The sequence below is a fragment of the Quercus robur genome, chromosome 10, assembly GCF_932294415.1.
Source record: "Quercus robur chromosome 10, dhQueRobu3.1, whole genome shotgun sequence".
In the NCBI taxonomy this organism is placed as follows: domain Eukaryota; kingdom Viridiplantae; phylum Streptophyta; class Magnoliopsida; order Fagales; family Fagaceae; genus Quercus; species Quercus robur.
In genome coordinates this window covers 2,702,788-2,727,759 of record NC_065543.1, presented here as the reverse complement: position 1 = coordinate 2,727,759, position 24,972 = coordinate 2,702,788, and the positions used below count along the sequence as shown (strand labels likewise).

At 36.3% G+C, this 24,972-nt stretch overlaps 4 protein-coding genes and 1 long non-coding RNA gene across 10 annotated transcripts in view; 3 read left to right on the top strand and 2 right to left on the bottom strand.

The window, feature by feature from the left end:
• The window catches only part of LOC126704468 (2-alkenal reductase (NADP(+)-dependent)-like), a 121,064-nt gene that overhangs the window by 67,271 nt on the left and 28,821 nt on the right, over positions 1-24,972 (bottom strand). The gene's annotated exons all lie outside the window — the stretch shown is intronic.
• On the bottom strand, positions 4,024-4,833 carry LOC126702927 (uncharacterized). The gene has a single exon (XM_050401793.1). The coding sequence runs from the start codon at positions 4,831-4,833 to the stop codon at positions 4,024-4,026; it is 810 nt and encodes a 269-aa protein (XP_050257750.1).
• LOC126702924 (uncharacterized) lies at positions 7,686-11,675 on the top strand. Its single transcript, XM_050401789.1, has 3 exons — positions 7,686-7,694; positions 8,738-9,022; positions 11,277-11,675. Exons 1-3 carry the CDS (start codon positions 7,686-7,688, stop codon positions 11,658-11,660), a joined length of 678 nt encoding a protein of 225 aa, XP_050257746.1. The 3' UTR covers positions 11,661-11,675.
• LOC126702921 (disease resistance protein RGA2-like) lies at positions 11,722-14,054 on the top strand. The gene is made up of 3 exons (XM_050401785.1): positions 11,722-12,256; positions 12,894-13,315; positions 13,422-14,054. Exons 1-3 carry the CDS (start codon positions 11,722-11,724, stop codon positions 14,052-14,054), a joined length of 1,590 nt encoding a protein of 529 aa, XP_050257742.1.
• LOC126704475 (uncharacterized) lies at positions 14,117-18,870 on the top strand. 6 transcript variants are annotated; one of them, XR_007648188.1, is made up of 6 exons: positions 14,117-14,140; positions 14,846-14,914; positions 16,766-16,973; positions 17,092-17,331; positions 17,476-18,253; positions 18,522-18,870. It is a non-coding gene; the product is annotated as an uncharacterized LOC126704475 (long non-coding RNA). The 6 variants fall into 6 exon arrangements; XR_007648189.1 differs by lacking the exon at positions 14,117-14,140 and adding an exon at positions 15,612-15,833 and having other exon boundaries at positions 14,479-14,914; XR_007648190.1 differs by lacking the exon at positions 14,117-14,140 and adding an exon at positions 15,612-15,833 and having other exon boundaries at positions 14,479-14,923.

Here is a 24,972-nt window from a genome sequence, read left to right as displayed (position 1 = left end):
GGACTCTGATCTCCGGAAAGCTGAGAATATCTTTTTCCCGGAAGATATTCGTGAGATTCCAGAGTCGGCTGCTCCTGAGGAACCTCTTCCTTTGAAGGACCTAATCTCGGATTTCCATGTGCCCGAGGCTGAAAGGACTCAGCCAGCTGCGAAGGATAAATCGCCCGAGGACAGTCTCTCCATTAGGGAGGTTGTTGCGCAAGCCAAAGAGGCTGTTCCGGGGCCTCAGGCGGGAGACGATCATCCTGAGCCTTCTTAGGGTTAGGATTTAGAAAAATAGTGTAGGGTCCTATCTGTAACTGTTTTTCTTTAATCTTTACATTTTGTACTGTTTTTTTGAATGTGAAAAGAACGCTTTTTGGATTTCAATGAATGTTGTCATTTTCCTCTAAATTTTATTGCGCTAATACTTTTCTGCTTTCATTATAAAGGAATATTTATTCTACCACTAACTGTTGAGAACCAAGCATGAATGGGTGAACTTGTAAAAGAAAATGATAGTCAATGTGTAACACTTTGTGTAAAATGAGTGAATTGTTAATTTCCCCCAAGTCTGTGGTCCGAGGAGCCAGGCAGGACTTGGGTTCTGTTTAACACTAAGCGAAAATGAGTGAATTGTTAATTTCCCCCAAGTTTGTGGTCCGAGGAGCCAGGCAGGACTTGGGTTCTGTTTAACACTTAGCGAAAATGAGTGAATTGCTGTGGGGCGCCAAGAATTACATCATTCATTAATAACAGTACCTTTTTAGGTTATTTAAATTCCAAGGGCGGGGCACTACATGTTCATCCAAATCTTCCAAAAAGTAGGCTCCTATGCCGGTTATGGAGGTAATACGGTATGGGCCTTCCCAGTTTGGTCTGAGTTTTTCCCAGGACCTTCCTCAGTACCAGATCCCCGGGTGCCAATGGCCTTGACTTCACCTTGGCGTCGTACTCCTGCTTGAGCTTTTGCTGATTGTATGCCAGGTGGACCATTGCACTTTCCCTTTTTTCTTCAATGAGATCCAAGCTTTTTTCCAGAAGTTGGTTATTAGCAATGGGGCAGAAGGCAGTAGTCCTTTGTGTTGGGAAGTTTATCTCCAGTGGAATGACAGCTTCAGCTCCGTAGTTCATTGAGAAGGGGGTTTCTCCCGTGGACCTGGGAGGTGTGGTGCGGTATGTCCATAAGACATGGGCTAATTCTTCAACCCATCTTCCTTTCGCGTCATCTAACCTCTTTTTCAGCTCATTCACTATGGTTTTATTGATGGTTTCCGCCTGTCCATTCCCCTACGGGTAAGCCGATGTGGAGTATTGGTTGATAATTCCCAACTCATTGCAGTATCTTCTGAAGGCTTTGCTATCAAACTGGAGCCCGTTGTCCGAGATCAGGGTGTGTGGGGTCCCGAACCTAGTGATGATATTTTTCCAAACAAACTTCTTGACATCGACGTCTCTAATGTTTGCCAGTGCCTCAGCTTCTACCCACTTTGTGAAGTAATCGGTGCCGACGAGAAGAAATTTCTTGTTCCCTGCCGCTTTGGGGAACGGTCCTAGTATGTCTAGGCCCCATTGTGCGAATGGCCAAGGGCTGGAGAGTGGGTTAAGTTCTCCGCCTGGCTGGTGTATGTTCGGGGCGAACCTTTGGCATTGGTCGCACTTCTTCACATATTCCAGAGCCTCTTTATGCATGCTCGGCCACCAGTAACCCAACGTTATGGCCCTATGGGACAGGGACCTACCTCCCGTATGACTTCCGCAAATTCCTTCATGTAACTCCTCCAGGATGAGTTCAGTAGCCTCTAGGTGCACACACAGCAGGTATGGCCCTGAGAACGAGTGTATGTAAAGTTTGGAGTCCTCGGACAACCAGAATTGAGAAGCTTTCCTCCTGATTTTGTCGGCCTCAACCTTATCGTCTGGCAAGGTGTCGTGCTTTAAGAACAGCATTAAAGGATCCATCCAGCTCGGTCCTGCCCTGATGTTGTGTACCCGAATTCCGTTGGCCTTCTCCGTTGTTGGACAGAAGAGATCTTCCACTAAAATAACCCGAGGAAGGGGCTGAGCTGAGGAGGTGGCCAGCGTCGCGAGAGAATCAGCATGAGTGTTCCCACTCCTGGGTACATGCGTCAAACGGAAGTGATATAAATGGGTCTGCAGGTGCTTAACCCGGACCAGATACTCTTGCATTCTTTCATCCTTTGCCTCCAAGTCTTCATTTACTTGTCCCACGATGAGTCTCGAATCCGAGAACATGTTCACGAATTTTCCACCCATTTTCTGGATCATTGACATTCCCTCCAATAGCGCCTCATACTCGACTTCGTTATTCGTGGCTGAGAATCCGAGCCTCAACGACTTTTCTATGGTTATCCCTTCGGGTGAGAACAGAACGAGTCCTACCCCTGAGCCCCTTTGGTTCGCTGCACCGTCAAAGTGTGCTTTCCACCAATTGTGTTCATGCTGAGAGATTGTGCTGATCAGTTTCTCATTAGTACTTAGTAATCCCGACACTTCCTTTCCTTCTAGTGTGGGCTTCGCAAATTCTACTACTAGATCGGCGAGGACTTGGCCTTTTACAGCGGTGCGAGGCATGTATCTAATGTGGAAGGCGCCCAGAATCGTTCCCCATTTTGCAATTCTGCCTGTGTAGTCGGTGCTGCGGAGGACGGACCTCAACGAAAGTTGAGTCAGCACAACTACAGTATGTGCTTGAAAATAGTGGGGGAGCTTTCGTGTGGCTTGTACGATGGCCAAGATAGCCTTTTCGAGGGGGAGCTTGCAGTGATTTGCTCATGTAATAGACTGGTCACTGCGTGCTGTTTTCTTCTCGGATTAGCATTAAGCTCACTGCATGAGAGGCTACCGCGATGTAGGCGAACAACACCTCGTCGGCATCGGGACTGGACATAATTGGCGGTCGAGCGAGGTATTCCTTGAGCTGTTGGAAAGCTAAAGCACACTCCTCAGTCCACTCGAAACCCTTCCACTTGTGTAACAGGAGGAAAAATGGCTTGCATTTGTCCGCTGAGCGTGAGATGAAACGGTTTAAAGCAGCTATCATGCCGGTGAGCTTCTGGACCTCTTTGGGATTCAGAGGAGACTGCAGGCTATGAATGGCTCTTATTTGGTCAGGGTTAACTTCTATGCCTCTGTGGGTCACCATATAACCCAAGAATTTTCCTGATCCCACCAACTTTCTCAGAATTTGAAAGATGTCGCCGAGGTCTCTGATGTGGTCGGCCACCAATTTGTTTTTTACCACCATGTCATCTATATACACTTCAACGCTCTTACCCATCTGCTGTTCAAACATCCTGGTCTTCATCCTTTGATAGGTCGACCCGGCATTCTTCAAGCCGAAGGGCATCACCTTATAATGATAGTTTCCGATTAGGGTGACAAAGGCAGTTTTTTCTTGGTCTTCGGCAGCCAGGGGTATCTCATGGTAGCCCTGGAAGGCGTCCAAAAAACTCATTCGGGGGTGTCCGACAGTCGAATCTACCAATCGGTCTATCCGTGGCATAGGGAAAGGATCCTTGGGGCAGGCCTTGTTTAGGTCCGTGAAGTCTACGCAGACTCGCCATTTCCCGTTCTTCTTTTTTACCACGACTGTGTTGGCTAACCATTTAGGGTAGAACACCTCCTTGATAGCCCCTGCTTTCTTCAATTTTGCGACCTCTTCTCTCACAGCGTCGGTATGTTCTTTCGACGGTCGCCGAGGAGCCTGCTTCTTAGGCGTTATAGCCGGGTTAACATTAAGGTGATGGCAGATGAAATCTGAGTCAACCCCGGGGGCCTCATAGGGATCCCAGGCGAATACGTCCACATTCTGTCGGAGAAAATCAATTAGTGTTGACTTCTCCTGGGGTGGTAATTCTGAGCCGACCTGAAAAAACCTCTCAGGGTCTGATCCGACGAGTACCTTACTAGATCCTTACAACTCACCTCCATGGTTGGTCCTCCGCCACCCGCAGTTGGGACCGGGGTCATTAATTGCTATAAGCCGTTCTCGGCTGAGGTGGAAGGTTCACTATTTGGTCGTCATGAGATTGCCGACACCATGCATTGCCTAGCCATTCCTTGGTTCCCAACGACTTCTTTCACTCGCCCTCCTGATGGATACTTCACTTTTTGGTGTAAAGTCGATGACATAGCCCCTAGTGCATGAAGCCATGGTCGGGCCACGATGGCCGTGTAGGGGGAATACGCATCGACTACAATGAAGTCTACCTCCACCACGTCTGAATCTGTTTGTACAAGCAGCCTAATCATGCCTTTGGGGATGACGGTTTTTCCTTCAAAACTGACCAAAGGGGAGTCGTATGCCGACAAGTCCTCTGGCTTCAAGTTCAATCCTTTATACAAGTCAGGATACATTACTTCCACGGCGCTGCCTTGATCAACCAACACTCTTTTTACGTCATAACCTCCAATTCTGAGCGTGACAACTAGGGCATCATCGTGGGGTTGTAGGGTTCCTTGTTTGTCCTCATCCGAGAACCCGATTAAAGGCGAGGCAGTTACTTTGGCTCTCTTAGACTCCCTATCGTCCGGCTCGGTCGGGAATCTGCCCACTGACATTACTCTGGAGGGGCTAGAATCGGTCCTTCCAGGTGCGGCGAGAATGACATTTATGGTGCCCAGGGGTGGCCTCAATGTACTTTGTCTGGTTTCAATGTTTGACTGTTTCTGCCATCCTTCAGGACGATGCAACAGATGCCTTAACTTCCCTTCCCGAACGAGCCGGTTCAAATGGTTTCTTAGATTCCTGCAATCATTGGTGGTGTGACCTGGCTCTTGGTGGTACGCGTAATATAGACTCTGATTACGTCTCGAGGGGTCACCTGCCATCCTATTCGGCCATTGAAAGAACGGTTCGCCCTTCACCATTTCTAGGATCTTGTGTAGTGGCTCTCAGAATATAGCATGGACCGCTATTGCCCCCGTGGAATCGGACTGTTCCAAGTAATCTCTTCTTGGCCTATTATTGTTGATAATGCGGTCCGACCTGAAGTCCCTCCTCTCCTGAAGGACAACTTTAGCTTTGCCCTTCCCCATCTGCTGGTCTTCCTCGACCCTTTTGTACTTATCAATTCTATCCATAAGTTGGCGTACGCTGGTGACTGGCTTCCCAGTGAGGGATTTTCTCAAGCCATGCTTTGTCGGCAGGCCCCTCTTGAATGTACTAATGGCGACGTCATCGTAATTTCCTTTTATCTCATTATACATTTCCCAGTATCTGTCAGAGTAGGCCTTCAATGTCTCCCCTTCCCGCATGGACAATGATAGGAGAGAGTCTAGAGGCCGAGGGACTCTGCTGCTGGTAATGAAACGAGAACCAAAAGCCTGTGTTAGCTGTTTAAAGGAATCTATGGAATTTGGCTTGAGAGCGTCAAACCATCTCATCGCCATGGGTCCCAAGCTAGACGGGAACACCTTGCACATTAACGCCTCGTCCCTGGAATGGACGGCCATCCTCTGATTAAACTGGTTCACATGCTCTATTGGGTCTGTCCAACCATTGTATATAGCAAAGGTTGGTTGATGGAATCGCCGAGGAAGCTCTGCCCTTTCTATTCTACGCGTGAAAGGCGATTGGGAGATGCGATCCAGGGCCTTGCTTATAGCATCGTTAGCCAGGCCTTGATATGATGTGCTTTTGCGACCGCGTTTGCGAGGTTGTTCTTTCTCATAGGAGAAAGTCTCGCTGGGAGGGGTGCTTGATCGCCGCCTATACTCATTATCCTCCTCACTGCTAGTGTCCGAGTCGGGTGAAGGACGTTTTCGCTTTGCTCGGCTCAGCTTTTTCTTTAAGTCATCAATTTCTCGCTGTAAGGCTTTGCAATCGTCTCGCTTATGGGACACATGATCTTTTCCTTTCGAGTGACTTCTACTCGTGTGGGTGGTGTTCACACTGCCCTCTCGCTGTATGTCCTGATTTTTCTCCCGTTGGAGATTCAGGAAGTTGTCTTGGCGTTGGGAATCTGCACGTCTGGTTTGACGCGGACCTGATCCTTCCATCTCTTACAGTTTCACTTGTCGAGACACAAGTTCTTCCCACAGACGGCGCCAATTGTAGGGTCGGTTTTGGGGCCCAGGCCCAACAAATGAGTGGTTCTGGCCCAAAGGACTCTAGACAATGAATTTATAGAGAGCAGGTTACAGAACTAGGGTTGGACGAAGTGAACGTAAGTTAAGTGTATGCCATGCAACAATCTGAACGTAAGAATATCTTTTTTTTGTCCACAGGATATATGGTCCGAGGAGACATATAAGTGCACCTCTTGTAATGTTTAAAGACTACCAAGTTCTTTTCTTTCTCTCTTGCTTTTTCTTCTCTAAACTCCCGATCCCTTCTTCAGGGGGATCTTCTTCTCTTATATAGCCCCCTTAAATTAATCAGAACCTTACACTTGTTTTCCATCCGGACCTTCACTTGAGTGCCTGTCCTATCGGACATTCACCTTATCTTTCTGTGAGTTGTATTGGCTAATGTAACACTGTTCGCCTGTCTTCTCTATATTAGTGCGGCTGGAAAAGTAGCTTCCTTGCACTTAATGCGGCAGTTGTGGTTGCCCCTTGGACGTCTAACATTTTCTTCCCTCTTCCTGCTTTGTGAGGCTTACCATGCCACCCACCTTCGCTTGGGATGGTTCCTCACTGTGGATAGGGCGCACATTAGACCCGCGTTTGGTGTGTTCGAGGAGACATTCCTCCTCGGATGTCCTTTAAATAAATTGGGCCCAACGGGATTGGGCTGGAAGTCTTTTGATCCCATTTTCTCTTTTTGTCATGGCTGGACTCCGTGCGGGGCTCAAGGCCCATTGTTGACTTGTGAATTTTACCCCCATAGTTTCAATGAAAAACCTTCTATAAAGATATTTTTTTTCAGTGTTTGGTAACATAAGAAAAAATAGGCCAAATGAAAACTATTTTTGGTCAACAGAAAAAGTATGACTTATTTTTTGAAATTGTTTTCCATTAAATGTTTTTAGAAAATAGTTTTATCTCATAGTAAACAAAATAAGGGAAGTTTGGAGATTGTTTTTCAACTTATTTAAGGTTGCTATCAACATTAAAAAATGAGATAGTTTTATAGAAAATACTTTTAATAAAATGACTCATTTTCTAGAAAATATTATCGTCGAAACTTGAAACAAACAGAGCAAATTGAAATTAGAAAACCTAGAATCTAAACTTGCTTTTTAACATATCAACCTGGTCAATCAAGAGCAAGACTAGGGGTGAAGCCAAAGCAACTCTCATATGCATACATAATTTAACAACTAATGTGAATATATATACTTGAAACATTATAGTCAACTTCAAAAAAATATTAAATTTTGACCACTCTTATAATTTTTATTTGTACACAAATTTATGTGAAAAAGAATAAATTATTACATGAATTTGTGATTCTTAATTTTTTTAAGTGATCGCTCTCAAAAGTTAATAATAATGTTCTTTTTCTCATTTAAAAAAAAAAAAAAAAAAACTTTTAGTTCTTTTTTTCAACTTTTTTTTGGCTTGGTTTAAACCATTAACAATCTTTGATAAAATAAAAAGAATTCTTATTCTTTTTCAAATGAAATTTGACATTTAAGGAAATAGTAATCTATTAATTATGATATAAATAAAAAAGAATTGCATATATAATCCATAAAAAATGAAGGAAAACTAATAAAAAAAAAAAAAACTGCAAGATGGGTAAAGTATATAAACTCATTCCGGGTGATGATTGATGAATTGGTTGAGGGGAAAAGCCAAGAATCTCATTCCTTTAATTAATATATATATATATATATATATATATGAAGAAGAGAATCTCATGAGGCTTTTTGAAACAAAGCTGTATATAAAAAGGGCCTGTGTTTCGACCCATAGAAGTAAACATCTGTTATATATGTTTGTGCTGTAATTCCCATTTTGGTAACAAGTCTTAATTTGCAGGCTGACATAGTAATTATTAGTTGGAACTCTTCTAAAATTTCCAACAACATAGGAACCAAATTTACCTTAGAATCCAAAACAGAAAGTCATGTACTGTAAAACATGTTAAGCTCAACGTCTATGGCATTTCTCTAAGTTGCCATGTTATGTACACATCGAATCCAAAATCATCTTCTTTCGGCAGAGTGTTAGTCCTACTACCTGTTCTAATCATTTGAGTCTTTCCGCCAGTGATATAAAACACGTTATAATAAATTGCTATACGATTACTTTTTTTTCTTCATTTGAGTCTCAAACTTTACCTCTTCTCTTTCTCTTGGCGTCCATTTGCGGCATCTACCTGTTTGTAAACTAATAGAGTAAGTTCACTCTGACATGTCTTTCATGCTATGGATTTTATATTTTCTTGGCTAAATATTATATATAGTTTATTAACACAGTAAACAAAGTAAGATGAAAAGTTTGATGGAAGTGTTTCAAGGATTAGATTTATTGATCGTGATATTGCCATTTGTAGAAAGGTTCCTAAAAATACACGAATTCCAAGCTTATCTAGCCATTAGAGGGCTTAGCAAAAAACTACTTGAAGGTGATTTTGATAGGCATAAAATAATTATATAATATTTTTAAAGAAATATAACAAGCTTATTTTTATTATTCTATAGATCTATATTATTTAAATTAATTTTATTACTCTACAGATCCATTTTTACTATCAATTTTGTTATATTCTAATATTAAACTCTTTATATATCTGTTATAAGGGAAAAGAAATATGGTTCGAAAGAAAGATCGATTTTGAGAGTGTGTTGAAAAACAAGATAATGGTCGTCATTTCAAATGTAAGTTTTGCGAATGTATTTTTGCTAGGGGTGCTACAAGGATTAAATATCACTTGGTTGGAGCTAAAGGTCACGATATTAATATTTGTAAAAAAGTGCCTAAAGAAGTCCAAGAGGAAGCTTCTCTAACAATTGGTGAACCTAACAAAAAACTTAAGGGTGCATCAACTTCAAACAAGGATAAGGAGAGGGAAATCAGCTCAACTTCAATATCAAAGGATGACAAGTTAAGCAGAGTGTTCGAAAAGGTAAGGAAAGATGTAAATATTTTATATTTAGAATATATTCCATCATAATCTTAGCAGTGAACTTGTGATAACATTTTTAGTTATTGATTTTAATTGTTTGAATCAAGTAAAATATTACAATAAATTTCTATATTATTTAGTGAATTTTTTTCATTGCAACAAGTAGGGAAGGGGAGTTTGAACTCATGTTCTCTTCCATTGGAGAAGTGTAATGTCAGCAAACTACAAAATTCTAAGCATTATTATTATTTTATTTATATATATATATATATATATAATTTGATAGTTATAACATAGGGAAGAGGGGATGAGTGTGTTTATTTCTGAAATTTAAGGGGGCGGGGTAAAAGGTGGAGAATAATGTGGAACATAAAAAATGGACAAAAGATTGTATTCAATACTAATCTATATAAAATATCTAAAAGTTGAAGTGTAGCATTTATTATTGTTATATTTTTATTGAACCACGTCGATAGCCAAGTCATCATTTTCTTTCCATCATTTCTTCAAAAAATATGTATATAAATATTAATGTATGCAATAATACATTATACCTTTACTCAATCTCAAAACTAATTATAACTTATCAATCATGATATGACCATCACTTTACACGTTCTTGAACCTAAATGTAACTTATAATAGAAAATATATGTAATACAAACATCTTGGATGGAGACACCATTTATTTATTTATGGTTTAAACTCACCTAAAAAAAATCTCATTCCACCACTATATGCATATCCATATGCTAATGTAGTATTTAAGGTTAAGTTGAAGGGTCCAATTCTGCTCCTTTTTTTTTTTTTTTTTTTTTTTTTTATGATAACCTTCAATGTTGAGTTCAATTCTGCTCCTACATAGAGAACTATATGTCATTTTCATCAACGTCAAAAGATAGAAGTAATAAAGCTCTTAACAAAGTCTCTCCCCCTCCTCCCCCCTCCCTTTTTCCTTTTTCTTTTTGTATAAAATATTTCATGTAAGTGGTTTTTTATTTTTTTATTTTTATTTTTTATTTTTTTATGGTGTACATAGTACCAAATTTAATTTGAATAAAACTTCAACAGGCACATAGAATCACAAGTGCATGCATAATAATTCAGTTAAAAATATTAATTTGATAACAAATTTGATTGATATTACTTTTAAAACAAACCATTTCCATCACATTGGTATACATCACTTATCACAGATAATGGTTTTACATCACTTTATTATTAATTTTTTGAGTTATGTTTACTAATTATGATTCAGCATTTGGTCCATTACAGTCCACTTTGATCTATTACAGTCCAGTTTGGTCCAATTCATTCCAGTTCAGTCCATAATGGTCCACTTTAATCCATTTTGGTGTACTTACCTAAAATAGGAAAAAAAAAAAAAAAAGAAAAGGTTTGGGTTGGGAGTACTATATTACTATTCAATTATTTGAGTAATATTCATTGTAACTCTATGATCAATTTTGATTATCATGAAAATCTTCTTAAGAGAATAAAAAAAATTGGATAATATATTTGAAACTTAAAAATTTTAGTTATACAAAAAGAAATTAGGAAAATATAATGTATAATAACAATAGTTAGAAAAAGATGGACAACTTAAAAAAATAATATCAATAAAAAACACAATAAATGATAAAATTATATATTTGTAAAAATAGAGAAATATAAATTACTCCTTCCGTCCCACTTTGTTTGTCCTGTTTGAAAAGTTAAACTTTTTAAGGGAACATCATTTATTATCTTGTTTACTTTTTAAAAATGTATGAGTTTCCAAAACTACTCTTAAATAAATTTATCAAAAAATTGAATTAGTAAATTAATAGGGGTATAATAGGAACATTAGTAAATTAATAACTTTTATTTTTAGAAACAGGACAATATTTTGAGACATCTCAAAATGGAATAAAAGACAAATAAAGTGGGACGGAGGTAGTACTTTTAGAGTTTGTTTAACTTTTAGGAAGAACAAATTATTTACAATAAAATTTAGATAATAAGTTATATATTATACCACATTTAAAAATAATTATATATTTCCAAATATCGCGTGTGTTTGTGACTAGTTATTATAAAACTCCAAAAGAAAAAAAAACTATTACTTATTGTATAAAAATTAAAAAGATAAAAAAACATATTATAAGTTTTTATATTTCCAATATATAAATATATCTGGACCCACCTTGTTTATTTTTAATAGAATTGTACTCTACTCTCCACAAACATTTTCATACTATTGTCTCTTATGCAGAGTAAGGCAGAATACATAGCTGAAATTTTAATTGGTGTTTTTGTGGAGGGACTTCTAGCCAAGTTGAGATCAATTGTTATAGAGCAACATACTAGTTTTGAGTTGGGTTTCAAGGAAGGGCTAATAGACCTTCTTATCTTGTTAACCCAAATTCAACTTGTGTTAAATGATGTTGAGAAAAGGCAAGCAAGTGATGATTTTGTGAGGAGTTGGTTAGCAGAGCTTAGACGTGTTGCTTATGACATTGATGATTTGCTAGACGAGTTTGGCTATAACATTCTTCAGCAAAAGGTGCTAAACTACTCTTCAGCTTCTAATGACATTATCAATATGGCAAACAAAATTAAGACCATCGACAAATCATTAAATAGACTTAAAAGGTGACATTGCTAGTTATGATCTTCGAGCAAAGTTGGAGAATTCAATCCCTGAGATTAGCTTCAACATGGAGATAGACTCCTTCCTTGATGATTCAAAAGTTAATCGAAATGTTGGAAATAACATTGTTGAAGCAACCTATTGTGATAGTGTAATAGAAATCACGAAGACTCTTCCCCAAAATGAATTAACAGAATATGATTGTTGGTCCATATTCAAGGAAAGAGCATTTGCAAATAAAAGACCTTTACCTCTAGATTTGAAGAAAATTGGAAAGGAGATTGTTAAAAAATGTAAAAGGGTTCCATGGGCTGCAAGATTTTTAGGGGGAATAATGTACCTTATACGTGATAATGGTGAATGGCTATCGATTCAAAATAATAAAATTTGGGATTTATCGGACGATGATAATAATGGAGTCTTTCACATATTAAAGTTAGGCTATGATCATCTTCAAAAACCATCTTTGAAACGATGTTTCGCATACTGTGCAGTTTTCCGTAAAGATTATGACATGGAAAAGGACGAAGTAATTCAGCATTGGATAGCTGAAGGGTTCCTTGAACCATCTAAAGAAGCTAATATGGTGATGGAGGATATTGGTAACATGTATTTCAATATTTTATTGGCCACTTTCTTTTTTCAAAATGCTACAAAGGATGCCTATGGTGATATTATTAATTGCAAAATGCATGATTTGGTGCATGATTTTGCCTTCTCAATTTCAAAACCTGAAATTCTGATTTTGGAGAGAGATTTTGTGGATAATATTAGTAAAGTACAACCTTTATTTGTCCGATCTAATGGCGAAACAACACCAAGAACTTCATTTAGTGGAGATGGTTTCATAAGAATGCGCACATTAATTTCAGAAAATCTAGACTTTGATGACATGTTATCAAATTTTAAATACTTACGTATTTTAAAATTATCCGGGCATAGTACAATAGGGTTGCCAAATTCAATTGAGCAATTGATACATTTGAGGCTTCTTCACATCTTGCACACTAAAATTGTGGAATTACCAAAATCCATTACTAAACTCTACAATTTGCAAACTTTAAGAATTGAAGAATGCCCTTTACTCAGGAAGTTTCCAGAAGACCTAAGCAATTTGATTAATTTGAGACTTATTAATATTGGTTGTTTGAAAAGGTTATGATACATATATAAACCACTCAAAAATATGGGACAGTTGACTTGCCTTCAAACATTGCCATTTTTTGTTTGTGGGTCAAGAAGAAGGTTATTGGATTAAAGAAATGGGACCTTTAAAGAATATCAGAGGAGAAATAAGCATATACAATCTAGAGGTGGTGGAAGATGAGGAAGAAGCCAAAAGTCCAAAATTAAAAGAAAAGGAAATATTCAAGTTGGGATTATACTGGAAAGATAGAGATGGTCATTGTTATAATTTTAGAGCAGCAGAGTCCAACTATGATAAAGATGAAAGGGTGTTGGAAGGCCTCCAGCCTCACTCAAATTTGAAAAGCATGGGAATCGAATTTTATGGAGGAAAGAAATTCCCATCATGGGTTGGTTTGTCGCTATATCACAATTTGATTGAGATCAAGTTGAGTTCGTCCCATAAATGTGAAGAAGTTCCCACTCTGGGGCATTTACCCTGTCTTAGAGTTCTTGAAATGAGAGGAATGAGGAAGGTAAGAAGTATAGGAAGTGAGTTTTACAGTGATGGGAGTTACAGAAATAATACTACATTATTTCCGGCATTGAGAATACTCAAATTGGGAAACAATCTTTGAAGAGTGGAAGGATGCAAAGGAGTTGACAAATGCAGGTGAGGTGTTGGTGTTTCCTTGCCTTGAGGAGTTGACCATAATTTACTGTGATAAACTGAGAGATTTGCCAGACTCACTGCACACCTGCATTTCCCTTCAGAAATTGGTAGTTGAAAGTTGTCTAGACCTGAGTTCTTTGCCAGGTGTCCTATCACCTATTCAACAATTGGAGATAAAGAACTGTAGTACTGAAGAACTACCCAGAGGGATACAATTCTGTACATCTCTTCAATATTTGGAGATTGGGCGCTGTTCGAATTTGAAATCAATTCCAGAATCACTGCAATCCTGCGTTTCCCTTCAGAAGTTTGAAGTACGATATTGTCGTCATGTGAGGTATTTGCCAGGTGTCCCATCAGTTATTCAACATTTGGAGATAATAGGGTGTGGTATTGATGAACTACCCAGTGGGCTACAATTCTGCACATCTCTTCTATTTTTGAAGATTGGGGACTGTCCGAATCTGAAATCAATTCCAGATTTAGGAGAAGTATTTCATTCTCTTATTCATTTAAAACTTAGCAACTGTCCTGATCTAAGACTGAAGCTTTCACGGCGAGAGGGCCACTTAAAAGACTTTGATAATCGGTGGGTTTATTGAAGAGTTGGATGCTTTCCCGAGTCTGCATTATCCTTTCATTCTGAAGACTTTTACGACTCTGACTTTGACGTCTCTGAAGATGACTAGTAAGTTTACTTATACCTGGACTACAAGTATATCCCATTTCCTACTAGCCCCCAACTTATTTATGTAATTTTTTATTTTTAAAAGGGCTATTCTTAAATTTCACATCTCAACATTTTAGATTAATTATTAAAAAAAAAAAAAATAGATTAATGCTTCTTGAATTAATTAATAGAAATTTAACTCACCAACCACTCTGAATAGTGGAATGTTGCAAAAAATTTGATCTCAGCCAATTCTCATAAAATTTGTTAGATTAATCCATTCATGATAACATACATACTCATTCCGTTTCTCAGCATTTCTTTTAACCTTCACTTATTGGTGTCAAATTGATTATGACCCTGCAGCCCAAATTAACAAAATCTATTTCCAACTTTTACAAAGACCTAAAAACAAGAACTGCTCCATGTATTATCAGAATTATTTGATTGAATTTATTGTGAGAATGTGGAGTTGGGTTGCACAAGGATGAGATGAGACATTGGGTGGGAGAAGGTTTTGTGGATTTTTGTTTTCATGTTTGGGCTGGAAGGTCAATTTTACTGGTCCATGAAGTTATGTGATCCCCAGTTTTACTAGTGGAAGCAAAACTTAACTTTCTTGTAAAGTTTTAGACAGCACTGAAGGAAGGTGTTGATGATTCTAATATATTTATATATCATTTTTGACTTTTGAAGGTTGCTAACACATTTAAAATTTTTCAGCTAACTCATGAAGCTTGCAAGAAGATTCCATCTTGGAAAATAACCAACTCAATGACAACTGATGCCAAGGTACTTCAGGTCTGCTTTCTCATTACCATTTTAGATATGTGTATATAACTTACTTCTTAATTGGTTCTTTGCGAGATCCAATTCAGTTTATATATATTTGTACAGCCACTGGGTTCTGTACACATTGTGTGCATAGCTACATAAAATTGTAAGTCTATGTAAAGGTGTGCATGTCAACTCCATATGTGTTCATGTCACCAAGACAATGTATAGAGTTAGATTGAGTAGTCAGATCGCAGAATTATGGTTTGACAGTCATTCTGTACTCGTTGACATGAAAGTCATTCTGTACTCGTTGACATGACTGTACTTGTTACTTAGCATCTATTCATCTTGATATTCTGATATATATGTAGTTTTCATGTGTTGATGTCATTGTATTAGTGTTGTAAGAGCCACCAGAAAATTTCTCATTTATCAGAGGATATTTTTTCCAATGTCAAGGATACTTCACATAGCACCCATTTCTGCCAGCTTTGACACCTATTTCTTTGTTGTTGTTGTGATGAAAATTATTATAATCAGTCAAACAATTTTCCAAAAATGGGTGAAGAAAGTAGCAGTGTGTACCTCAATACTTTCATGTAATGATGTAAGGACCTGAAACAAAACAAAAACAAAAAACAAAAAACAAAAAAAAGCAGCAAAGAGAAGAGAGTGTTAGTTCAATAAGCCCTAATCATAATCATAAATTTAGGTGCAAAAAGAAGAAGGGATAGATGTATGGTACCTGGAGAAATAGGCGGTGGAGATGTTGTTGCTCCTCGGTACTGAAATTTGGAAAGGCACTGCAGAATCCCTACACCAACACGAGTTTACTATCCCAGCTTTGACACCTGTTACTGCCACCAGTAATTTCTTTTTTATCAGCGGATACTTTTCCAATGTCAAGTATGCTTCACGATTGTTTGGTGCTAGGGTAATTTTTTTTTATCTCTCTTTCCATGGAAAACTAAATGAAGAACTGAAGCTTGAATTGGTTCCAAATTTCCAATCTAATTGTTTCATTGAAATTTGTGAGTTGTTGCATTCTCTTCTTCTTTTCATTTGATGTCTCTCTTCCGACGAAACCTAATATGATTCCTTTTGATTCTTTTTTCTTCTTTCAATTTCATATATTATTATTATTAAATTTTTTGTTTGTATACTATTTACAGATTTTGGCCACCCTTCTTATCCCTATTAGAAGCCATGCACTTCAGCACGGACTAGCCTTAGATTTGCCCTATTCCAAATATCTGGATAAACATCTAATTCCTATTCTAAACTCAAAATAATCTTAATTCATATTTCCTCTTAAAGGTCCTTTTTTCGAACATTTCATTTTGGAATAAACTAGTTCTTTTTATAATTAATTTACCATCTTTCTTATCCTCTTATTTTAAGGCTACTTCCCTTCAATTTTTGTGTCAAACTTGTATCTCTATGTCCTGCAACAAATTCTTCTGCATAGCATATGTAAACCTCCAAATTTCTGTTTCAAACAATTCCCTCAAATTTTTTGGATTTATTTTACATTGGAAATTCTGGTCTACTTGTTACTATTGCTTGTCTTCGCTATAATGTTTTGACTTTTCAGTTTTCTAATAATAATGGCTCTTATCGAATATTAAGCAACAGCATTTTGTGTCATAATCTGATTTCATTTCTATATGTCCACAATCTAGCTATCACATCTGCTGCGTCTGTTTATTTGAGGACTCAATATGCCAGCTAATTGCAGCCAGGAAACAGCTATGAAGTTCATATATATGATTATGTGCACAAATTCATGTATTCTAGAACCATGCAAGATCCCATAAGCCAATGCTTGAGCATCGTTCATATCTCTTAAATTTCTCTCTGTTATAGGAGATAAAAGAAGCAACAAAACCAACATAAATTTGAAGGCATAAATACACTATGACAATGGCTCTACTTGATGCAAAGATATGGTGACAACACTAAAATTCCTAGCTGCCCTCTTCGAAGCTTCTCCAAGGGAATTCCAACCATGCCATCTTGGTTTAAGCATCCTACATAAACTCGTGTCTTGGTCCTAGTGGTAGAGAGGCTTCCGGTACATACTCTAACTATCACTTTTAAACCATATATAGCATTTTCAGCTTGGTATATTTGTTAAAGGTTTCATTTAATCTTGAATGAAAATTCCATGACTTGAACACACTTTTTATAAGGTTCAAAGTGGTTGGCCTACGTCCTCATCTCCATTTGGAAAGGATCATGACCTAGAAGAAGGAATATGTTCACCATTACAAGAAAAGAGTTCCCACAAAATTGAAGGACAAGGTCAAGGATTTGAGACATACTCTCAGCATGAAGAAACATAATCAGGATGTTAGCACCACACCCATCTTGGGATGTCAGGTTGGATGATGATAAAGTTGAAGAAGATGCTGTTTTCTTTGGAGCCCCAAGTAACATCATTACAACCTTATTTTTCTTAATACATTTGTTCCCATGTTGTCTTTCATTATTCTTTTACTGCTTTTGTGAGGTAAAATGCAAACACTCCAATGTGGCTTCCTAATTCATAATGCCCTTTATCATATGATTTTCAGCATTGAATCAAAGCTGGCTCCTGAGGGGTTCAAGGAAAACCACCATACATAATCCAAGAGCAATACATAAGAATTTCGGGAAGCATGTTTTGTCAATCACTATCATTCTTAGTGTTAAAAAGAAAAACAGATGCCTACAAGTCTTAGAGGACATTAACTGTAACTGCAACTGCAACTGAAAATTTGGCATCAGCTTTTGCTGTGGTATCAGAAATTCAGAGTGCTATTCACAAACTTATTATATGCCAGACTCACTGCATACCGACGTTTTCCTTCAGAATTTGGCAGTAAAGGACTGTCCTGATCTGAGGTCTTTGCCAGGTGTCCCATCCATAATAAGGTGTGGTATTGAAGAACCACCCAATGGGATACAGTGTTATACCTCTCTTCTTCAATATATGGAGAATGGGAATTGTGTGGGTTCTACTTCCATTCAACACTACCACCCCTTCCTCCAAAAGCTCAAATTGTGTGGGTCGTCTATGCAGGCTATAGTCCACTCTCTCCTGGTCCTGGACCAAATTCAATACTTCATTGCCCTTAAAATTCTGTGGATGGAGAATTTTCATGAAATGGTAGCTTTGCCAGAGTGGTTGGGCAATCTTTCCTCTCTTCAAAAGCTGTATATTGTGGATTGCGAGAAGCTGATGTATCTGCCCACTGAGCAAGCCATGCAATGCCTCACCGAATTGGAAAAGCTGATGATTTATGATTTCCCCAAACTAAAAAATGAGCAGTCCAAGATTAACCACATTCCACTGGTTCAAATAAATACTCAGTAAGTCTACTCATACTACTATTCTCTTATATTCGTAATGGGTGAGAGTGTTCCTTGTATGAATACTTAATTGGACACAACTAAGAAAATTTATAAATGCTACAATTTGAGTCAATGATTCTTGATATAAATAGTAGAAATTAATATCACCACTACTCTGGAAATACTTGAAATATTCAATTTATGAAATTACTATTTTCAATCATTTGAAATAAGTCTATAAAAGCAGAGTATAATTAAAATTTTTGTGATTGATGCCAATTGACAGGTACTATTCAAATTTTTGTCTCTGCAAATCGTCACGAGACTTAAGAAGTTGCTAAAAGTATTGTTTACTTGTATAATTTAGGTTGACCACATTCCAGTTGTTGAAATAGCTGAATCTGTTACCAATTTGTCTTGCTTCTATTCAATTTCAGTTTGCTAAGCTATTTTCTTTCTGAAATTTTTTCAAAATTGAAATTTTCTGGACATTGGGAAATTTGGAATATTGGATTCATCATTGGTAGAGCTTGTTTTATGTCCACATGCTCATTCTTTCTCTCGGGATTTTTTACCCTAATGTGGGGAAAAAAAAGACGAGAAAATTGATATAACACCTTATTTTTTGCTTTTAATGTGTTGTGAGTTATGACAAAATTGATATAACACTTTGGTAATGGTATTATTTTCATTTCCTACCATAATCTAGGATCAAAGTATGACAGATGTATAAACACATATTTCATGAATACATGTCTTTTTTCCTTTCATTTTATTTTTTTATATTTTGGGGAGAGTTGGTGGGAAGATTCTTTACCTTTATGCTATATTGTTGTAAGACCTACAACACATTTCCTTAGTTTTTCAAACAATTTAAATAGTGTAAAAGAGATTTAAAAAAAAAAAAAAAATTCTTAACAAGTGCACTAAACTCCTACTTTTGCATGCTCTTGGGAAGGTCATGGTAAACAATTTTATGTCTAATTTATTGTTAAGCACACTAAGGGTCAGTTTGTTGTGGGTGAAATTATAGAGGGGGAGAGAAAAGGGGAAAGGAGGGTGTTAGGTTTGGGGGAGAAATATGGGTGGGGAGTTTAGAGAAAATGAGAGAGGATGGTGTTTGGTTTGGGAGGAGAGGGGGGTGAAGATAGGGGCGGAGAAGTTTTCTCCCTAGGCCCACCATTTAAGAGGAAAAAGTTTTCTCTCCAGTTTGAAGATAAAACTAGAGAGAAAAGTGAGGAGAGAGTGGTTTTGATGTGAAATTACCCATCTACCTTCCCCTTATTTATTAATGTTGTTTTTTTTTGTTTTTTTTTTTTTTTGGGGGGGGGGGGGGAATGTTACAACTAATATTGCCTCTTTCTTCTTCTTCTTCTTCCATTTTTTTTTTTTTTTTTTTTGTGGCCTTTGGTTGGCTCTTTTTCTTTCTTTTTTTTCAAATCAAAATCAAATTTTTTTTCATTATTAGTTTTTTTTTTGCTAGATGTTTTATTAATTATGTTAGTTTGTTGTAATTTAAAAAAATTAATTTTTATAAACTATTAAAAAAATATTTTTATGTACTAGGGGCATGAGAATAAATTTATACAAACTATATTTTCTATCCTCCCATTTTTTTACTCAACCAAACAATAATTTTTTCCATTTCTATACTTTTCCACTTTCTCATCCAAACAAACAGAGGATGGTGAAAGAGGAATGAAAAATAGAAGAGAAAATGGGTGAGAGGACTGTTTGGTTGGTAGTAGAACTGAGAGGGGAGTGAGAAAAATGATGGATTATGATAGTGGACGCCCAGTATTTGGTGAGCTAAAAAGAAGCAAAATCAAAAAAGTGAAGAGTAATTGCAAAAACATCATATTAAATAGGATGAAACATAAACAGAAGAATCACACACTTACTTCATTGCATGAACTAATACAATTAGTTTGCATAATATAAATCATATGAAAAAGTATGTTTCGATGAATTCCAAAGGACTCGTGAGCAGGTTCAATAATGTCTCTAAAAGGATAAGCTCTCGCAATTATAAAGGATTTGGATTGCATCTTCAACTTCAAAAAAAGAGTAGCTCAACAATGCTTTGGAAAATGGCCCTTGAGAGAGATCTGAAAGAAGCTTTGGATTTTGATGGAGTGGTTGTTGTTGTTGTTGTTGGGTTTTGATCTTCTAATAAGTGTTGGGCTTATTGTATGGGCTTTGTATGTGGGTTTTAAGATTTTGACACCAGAGTTGGGATTTCGTTTGCTTGAGTTTGAGTGATTTATTTATCATGGGCTGGGCTTCTTTAGATTGGCCCTTGTTTAGTGGTTAGCGTGTCAAATGCGAAAAATTTTAAGTGAGTCTTTTTATTTTATTTTTTATATTTAAATGTTAATTAAATAATATTTATTTAATTAAGACTTTGCACTATTTTCTTCTAAATCTTTTCAATGAATTTTTTGTTCATTTGTTATATTTTTACCGAAATTTTTTGTTGTGTCTTGTCTAATATTAATAACAAAATTAACTATAGATGCCTCTTGAGATTCAATTTTTTTTTCAAGTTTTCTCTTCTTTCATTTTTTAACTTTTTCCTATCTAGATGAATATTTTGTAGTAGATATTTATAATTAAATAAATGAAACATGATTTATAATATAAAATTATAATTTAACTAAAATAAAATTTAAAATATAGAACAAAATGCCTAATTTATCAAAAGTAAGATTGCAACTTTACTTAATGATATAGTCACTTTATACTTTAAACTTGCGCAAATAAAAATTTATTTATCATATAATTGAATAAAATAGTACTAAATTACTAATACAAAAAGTTGATTATTCTTAAAGGATAATTTATAAAAATATACTTAAACAATACAAATTAAATAAATTACTTGAAATATTAAAAAAAATTGGTACTAATAGAAATGGGGAAAATCAAACTAATTAAAGTATAAACAGCTTTATATAAGGTAAAAAATGGGTTGATGGGTAGTTGATGTGACACATCAACCCCACACGAGCTATCTATTGTTTTTTTTTTTTTTTTTTTTTTTTTTTTTTTTTTTTTTTTTTTTAAGTACAAACTAGTTGTTGATGTTTTGGATTTTTAATATACAATGCATTCTATTAGCTAATAAAAGTGGCCTTAAATTATTATTTTTTATCTAGGTAAAAGACTAAATAAGTCTTAATAAAAATATAATATAATATTAGTTAAAAGAGGAAGCTTTCTATTATTTGTAGCAGTGGAGCTAAATAGCTATATAGCTATTTTAGCTATAGCTATAGCTATTTAGCTTCACCAAAACACAAAAAAGACCCATACAGTAGTGGAGCTAAATCTATTTTTTTTTTAGCTTCATTGCTATAGTACACATTTATCTATAGATGTACATTATAGCTTGGAGCTAAAAAAAAAAAAAAAACAGTTTTTTATTCCAGCTCGGGATTAAAATAATCCTTTTATTCTCACACCATGCCTCTCTCTTCAGTCACTCTCATCTATCTGAAGCTCTCTCTCAAAACTCTCTCCTCAAGCTCACTCTCTCAACGTCACTCTCTCAAGCTCACTCTTTCACCGCCACTGGCCTGACTCATCCTCAACGTCACTGCCACTGAAACTCGATGTCATCGACCCACCAACCATCCCAAGCTGCTGATCAGACCCACTTCTCTTCCATCGATCAAACCCATCCACTGATCAGACCAAGCTGACCCAAGCCCCAAATCGCCGATCCACACCTTCGATCCACGCCTCCACCCAATCCTCCATCTCAACGCTCACCCAACACTGATAAGCCTGAGTTTCTCTGGATTTCGTGGGTTTAATCGTTGATCCAAGCTCTGGGTTTCATTGTCAAAGCCGCCACTACCTTTCTCAGCCCATTGCTTTGGTTTTTCGTTGATCCAAGCTTTGGGTTTTTTTTTTTTTTTTTTTTTTTTTTTGCATTGCGTGAATTTGATTGTCGTGGTGTGGGTGTCGGCTAGTGGGTCGAGTGGGTGTGGACTTGGTTGACTTTTTTTTTCTTTGTTATGGCCTGTGGTGGTGGTGGTGGTGGTGGTGGTGGTGGTTGTGATTGTTGTTTATTGTAAATGATATATTATTTTATTGTAGTGGATATATTATTTTATTGTGATTTTATATTATTTTATTGTGTTGAAAGCTAAAATAGATCGACTGCTGTAGCATGTGTGTAGGTAAAATAGATAAAGTAACCTTTTATGATGCCAAATAACTAAATTTTTAGGTCTACTATTGTGGATGTTCTTAGTCATCTATATGCTAGAGCTGGCTCTGGGCATGTATGTATGCACACACCATATATGATGTGAAGACTGATGGTATTCCAAATCAAGTATAATATTCCACAAAAGGCATCTATATATAAACAATCATAATGCACTAAAATGAGAAACACGGCCTCTTTAAATGCATGCAATGTCATTTTACTTTTACACTATTTTTTTCTTTTTCTTGATTTTTCTAATGGCATAGGAAAAAAAAAGGCATGCATTTCCAATTGCTCTCCAGTGTTTTTCACCTCTAAAGTGAGGTACATTTTTGCGCTTTTCCATTAAGCTTGATGCACACTTTTTGTGCTTTTTTATAAAAAAAAAAAAAAAAAAACCTAAATTAAATTGTAGGCATAGGATCTTAACATTATTGATATAAAACCATTGATTTGGCATATAAAATTCAATAAACTAATAAAATAGTTTTATTTCAAATGGATCCACTTCATGAGTCAAAATCTATCTAGTGCCACATCAAGAATTACACACGTGGGAGAGAAACAGAGCTTGAACATGAATAAAAAAAGGCTCACAGGAGTGGCATGTAAAGATTCTTCACAAACACATCATTTGAGCCCTCTGGCACCTTCAAGCTTATGGTACTTGTGTTTAAGTATATATATACATGTCTGTTTCTTTGGCATTTCCATCTACGTAGTCTCCAGCCAGCACCTGTTTGCTTCTCATTTCTTCACCATCACCTGCATTTCTATAAGCCTATAACCTCTCCCTCTCTCTTTTTCGATAACCTGTTGCGTGCAATGCAATAATAAAAGAGAGGAACTCTTTTTGTCGGCAATACAGTGATCGTTATCAGGTTTGTAAATTGTAATGAGATACAAATTCGACTATTACTCATCAAGAAAGGAACACAAATATTGTGACAATCAATCTTATTAAGTTTAGTAAGATTTGGCGCAAACTTTTGCACGAAAATGATGTTCTTTTTGTACAAGAATCTCCAAATATAGCATTAAATTGTTCAAAATTGACAGTTTGACTGCAAAACGAATTTTTCCTACTGATTTCGTGTCATGATAGACGATACTGGTATAGAGGCTTATGGGCACATCAAAACTAAATAAAATGAAAAAGAACATTTTTCACTTTCAAAAACAGATCGAGATGGTAACAAAGTCCTTGTACGTAGGATGCCATATGTATATAGTAGGAACCCTTCTAAAATTTTTAAGAAGCATTATGGATATGCTTAGTGCATCAAGATCGAGGTGTGCAAGAAATAATAGTTCTCCCTGTGAACCGCCAAGTACTTCGTGCATGTAGAACTGTGGAAGTACTATATATCCTGTCTACAATCCGAACAAACTGAACCTAGTTTAGCAGAATAATAAATTAGCATAGCTAAATACAATTTATTACATAAAGAATAGCCTATACGACTAGCAGCTTAGCTTTGTCAAATACTAAACGACAGGTAGTGCAGCTAAAGAGGTTGTAGATCTTGTGTACATGCCGTATAGCGTGATCACTATAAGGGGAAGCACGACTTCCCGTATTGATTATTGCAGTATTCACTATTCATGCATGATTTAAGTTCATCTCTTTTCTGCTTTTGTGCAATAGCAAGTAACTTCTCTCAGAAGTAACATATCACAAATTTGAGTTCAAAAATTAGCTTGTCTAGAAAAATTGGGGGTAAAGTTATCTACCATATATAACCTCTACCATGTTGGGTCACAATCTAGCCTAATGTGAATTAAGAAAATCAATTAACAATTTTCATCAATTACCAACAAATTTATCACCAAAATTACTAAGCCAAAATATCAATCACAAGTAAAAATAAAAAGAGTTATGTGGAGAACATTTTTTCTTGAAAGGAAAAAAAATAAAAAAATAAACACTGGACAAACTCCTGATCAATCAATTATTATAAAATCAATTATAATATCTCTCTCAAGTGTATGTTTTACAACTAAAGAAAATCTTTTTGTTTTCTTTGCTCTCATACATATTAGTTTTCTTCTCGCTAAGCTCACATTTTCTTTTTCTTCAGGCTGTACACTCTTGGCTACTCTCTCTTTTTCTTTTGTATGATTTTTTCCTCTCCTTATAGAGGGCCCTTGGGCCATAGCCATCAAAGTTTTTGTAACACCATTTTTAATACTCAATTTCCTATTTCTTTGTGGATAATGAATACATTACTTCTTTAATAAAGAATAGACTTTCCTTTCACTCCAAAAAAATAACATTTTCTTCCACACCAAATAAACAATAATTAATTAAATTAATTTTTTTTTCTTCTTCAACAAGGAAACTCAATTAGCTTTCTTAGTCACAATAGGAAATTTGAGGCAAATTCTCAACATCCCAAACCACACAAAAGTGGGAACTTTATGTACTGAGTACAACATTTTTTTTTTTTTAGTTTCTTCCTTCCATTTTGGGCTGAAACCACTCAACAATACTTGTATGGTTTACCAAATGTCCTAA

Coding starts and splice junctions, on each gene's coding strand:
- LOC126702927 (XM_050401793.1), bottom strand. CDS start 4,833: ATGGCAGGTGACCCCTCGAGACGTAATCAGAGTCTATATTACGCGTAC.
- LOC126702924 (XM_050401789.1), top strand. Junction 9,023..11,276: donor TAAGCAGAGTGTTCGAAAAG/GTAAGGAAAGAT, acceptor TCTCTTATGCAG/AGTAAGGCAGAATACATAGC.
- LOC126702921 (XM_050401785.1), top strand. CDS start 11,722: ATGGAGATAGACTCCTTCCTTGATGATTCAAAAGTTAATCGAAATGTT. Junction 12,257..12,893: donor TATGGTGATGGAGGATATTG/GTAACATGTATT, acceptor TTGTGGGTCAAG/AAGAAGGTTATTGGATTAAA. Junction 13,316..13,421: donor AAATGAGAGGAATGAGGAAG/GTAAGAAGTATA, acceptor ATCTTTGAAGAG/TGGAAGGATGCAAAGGAGTT.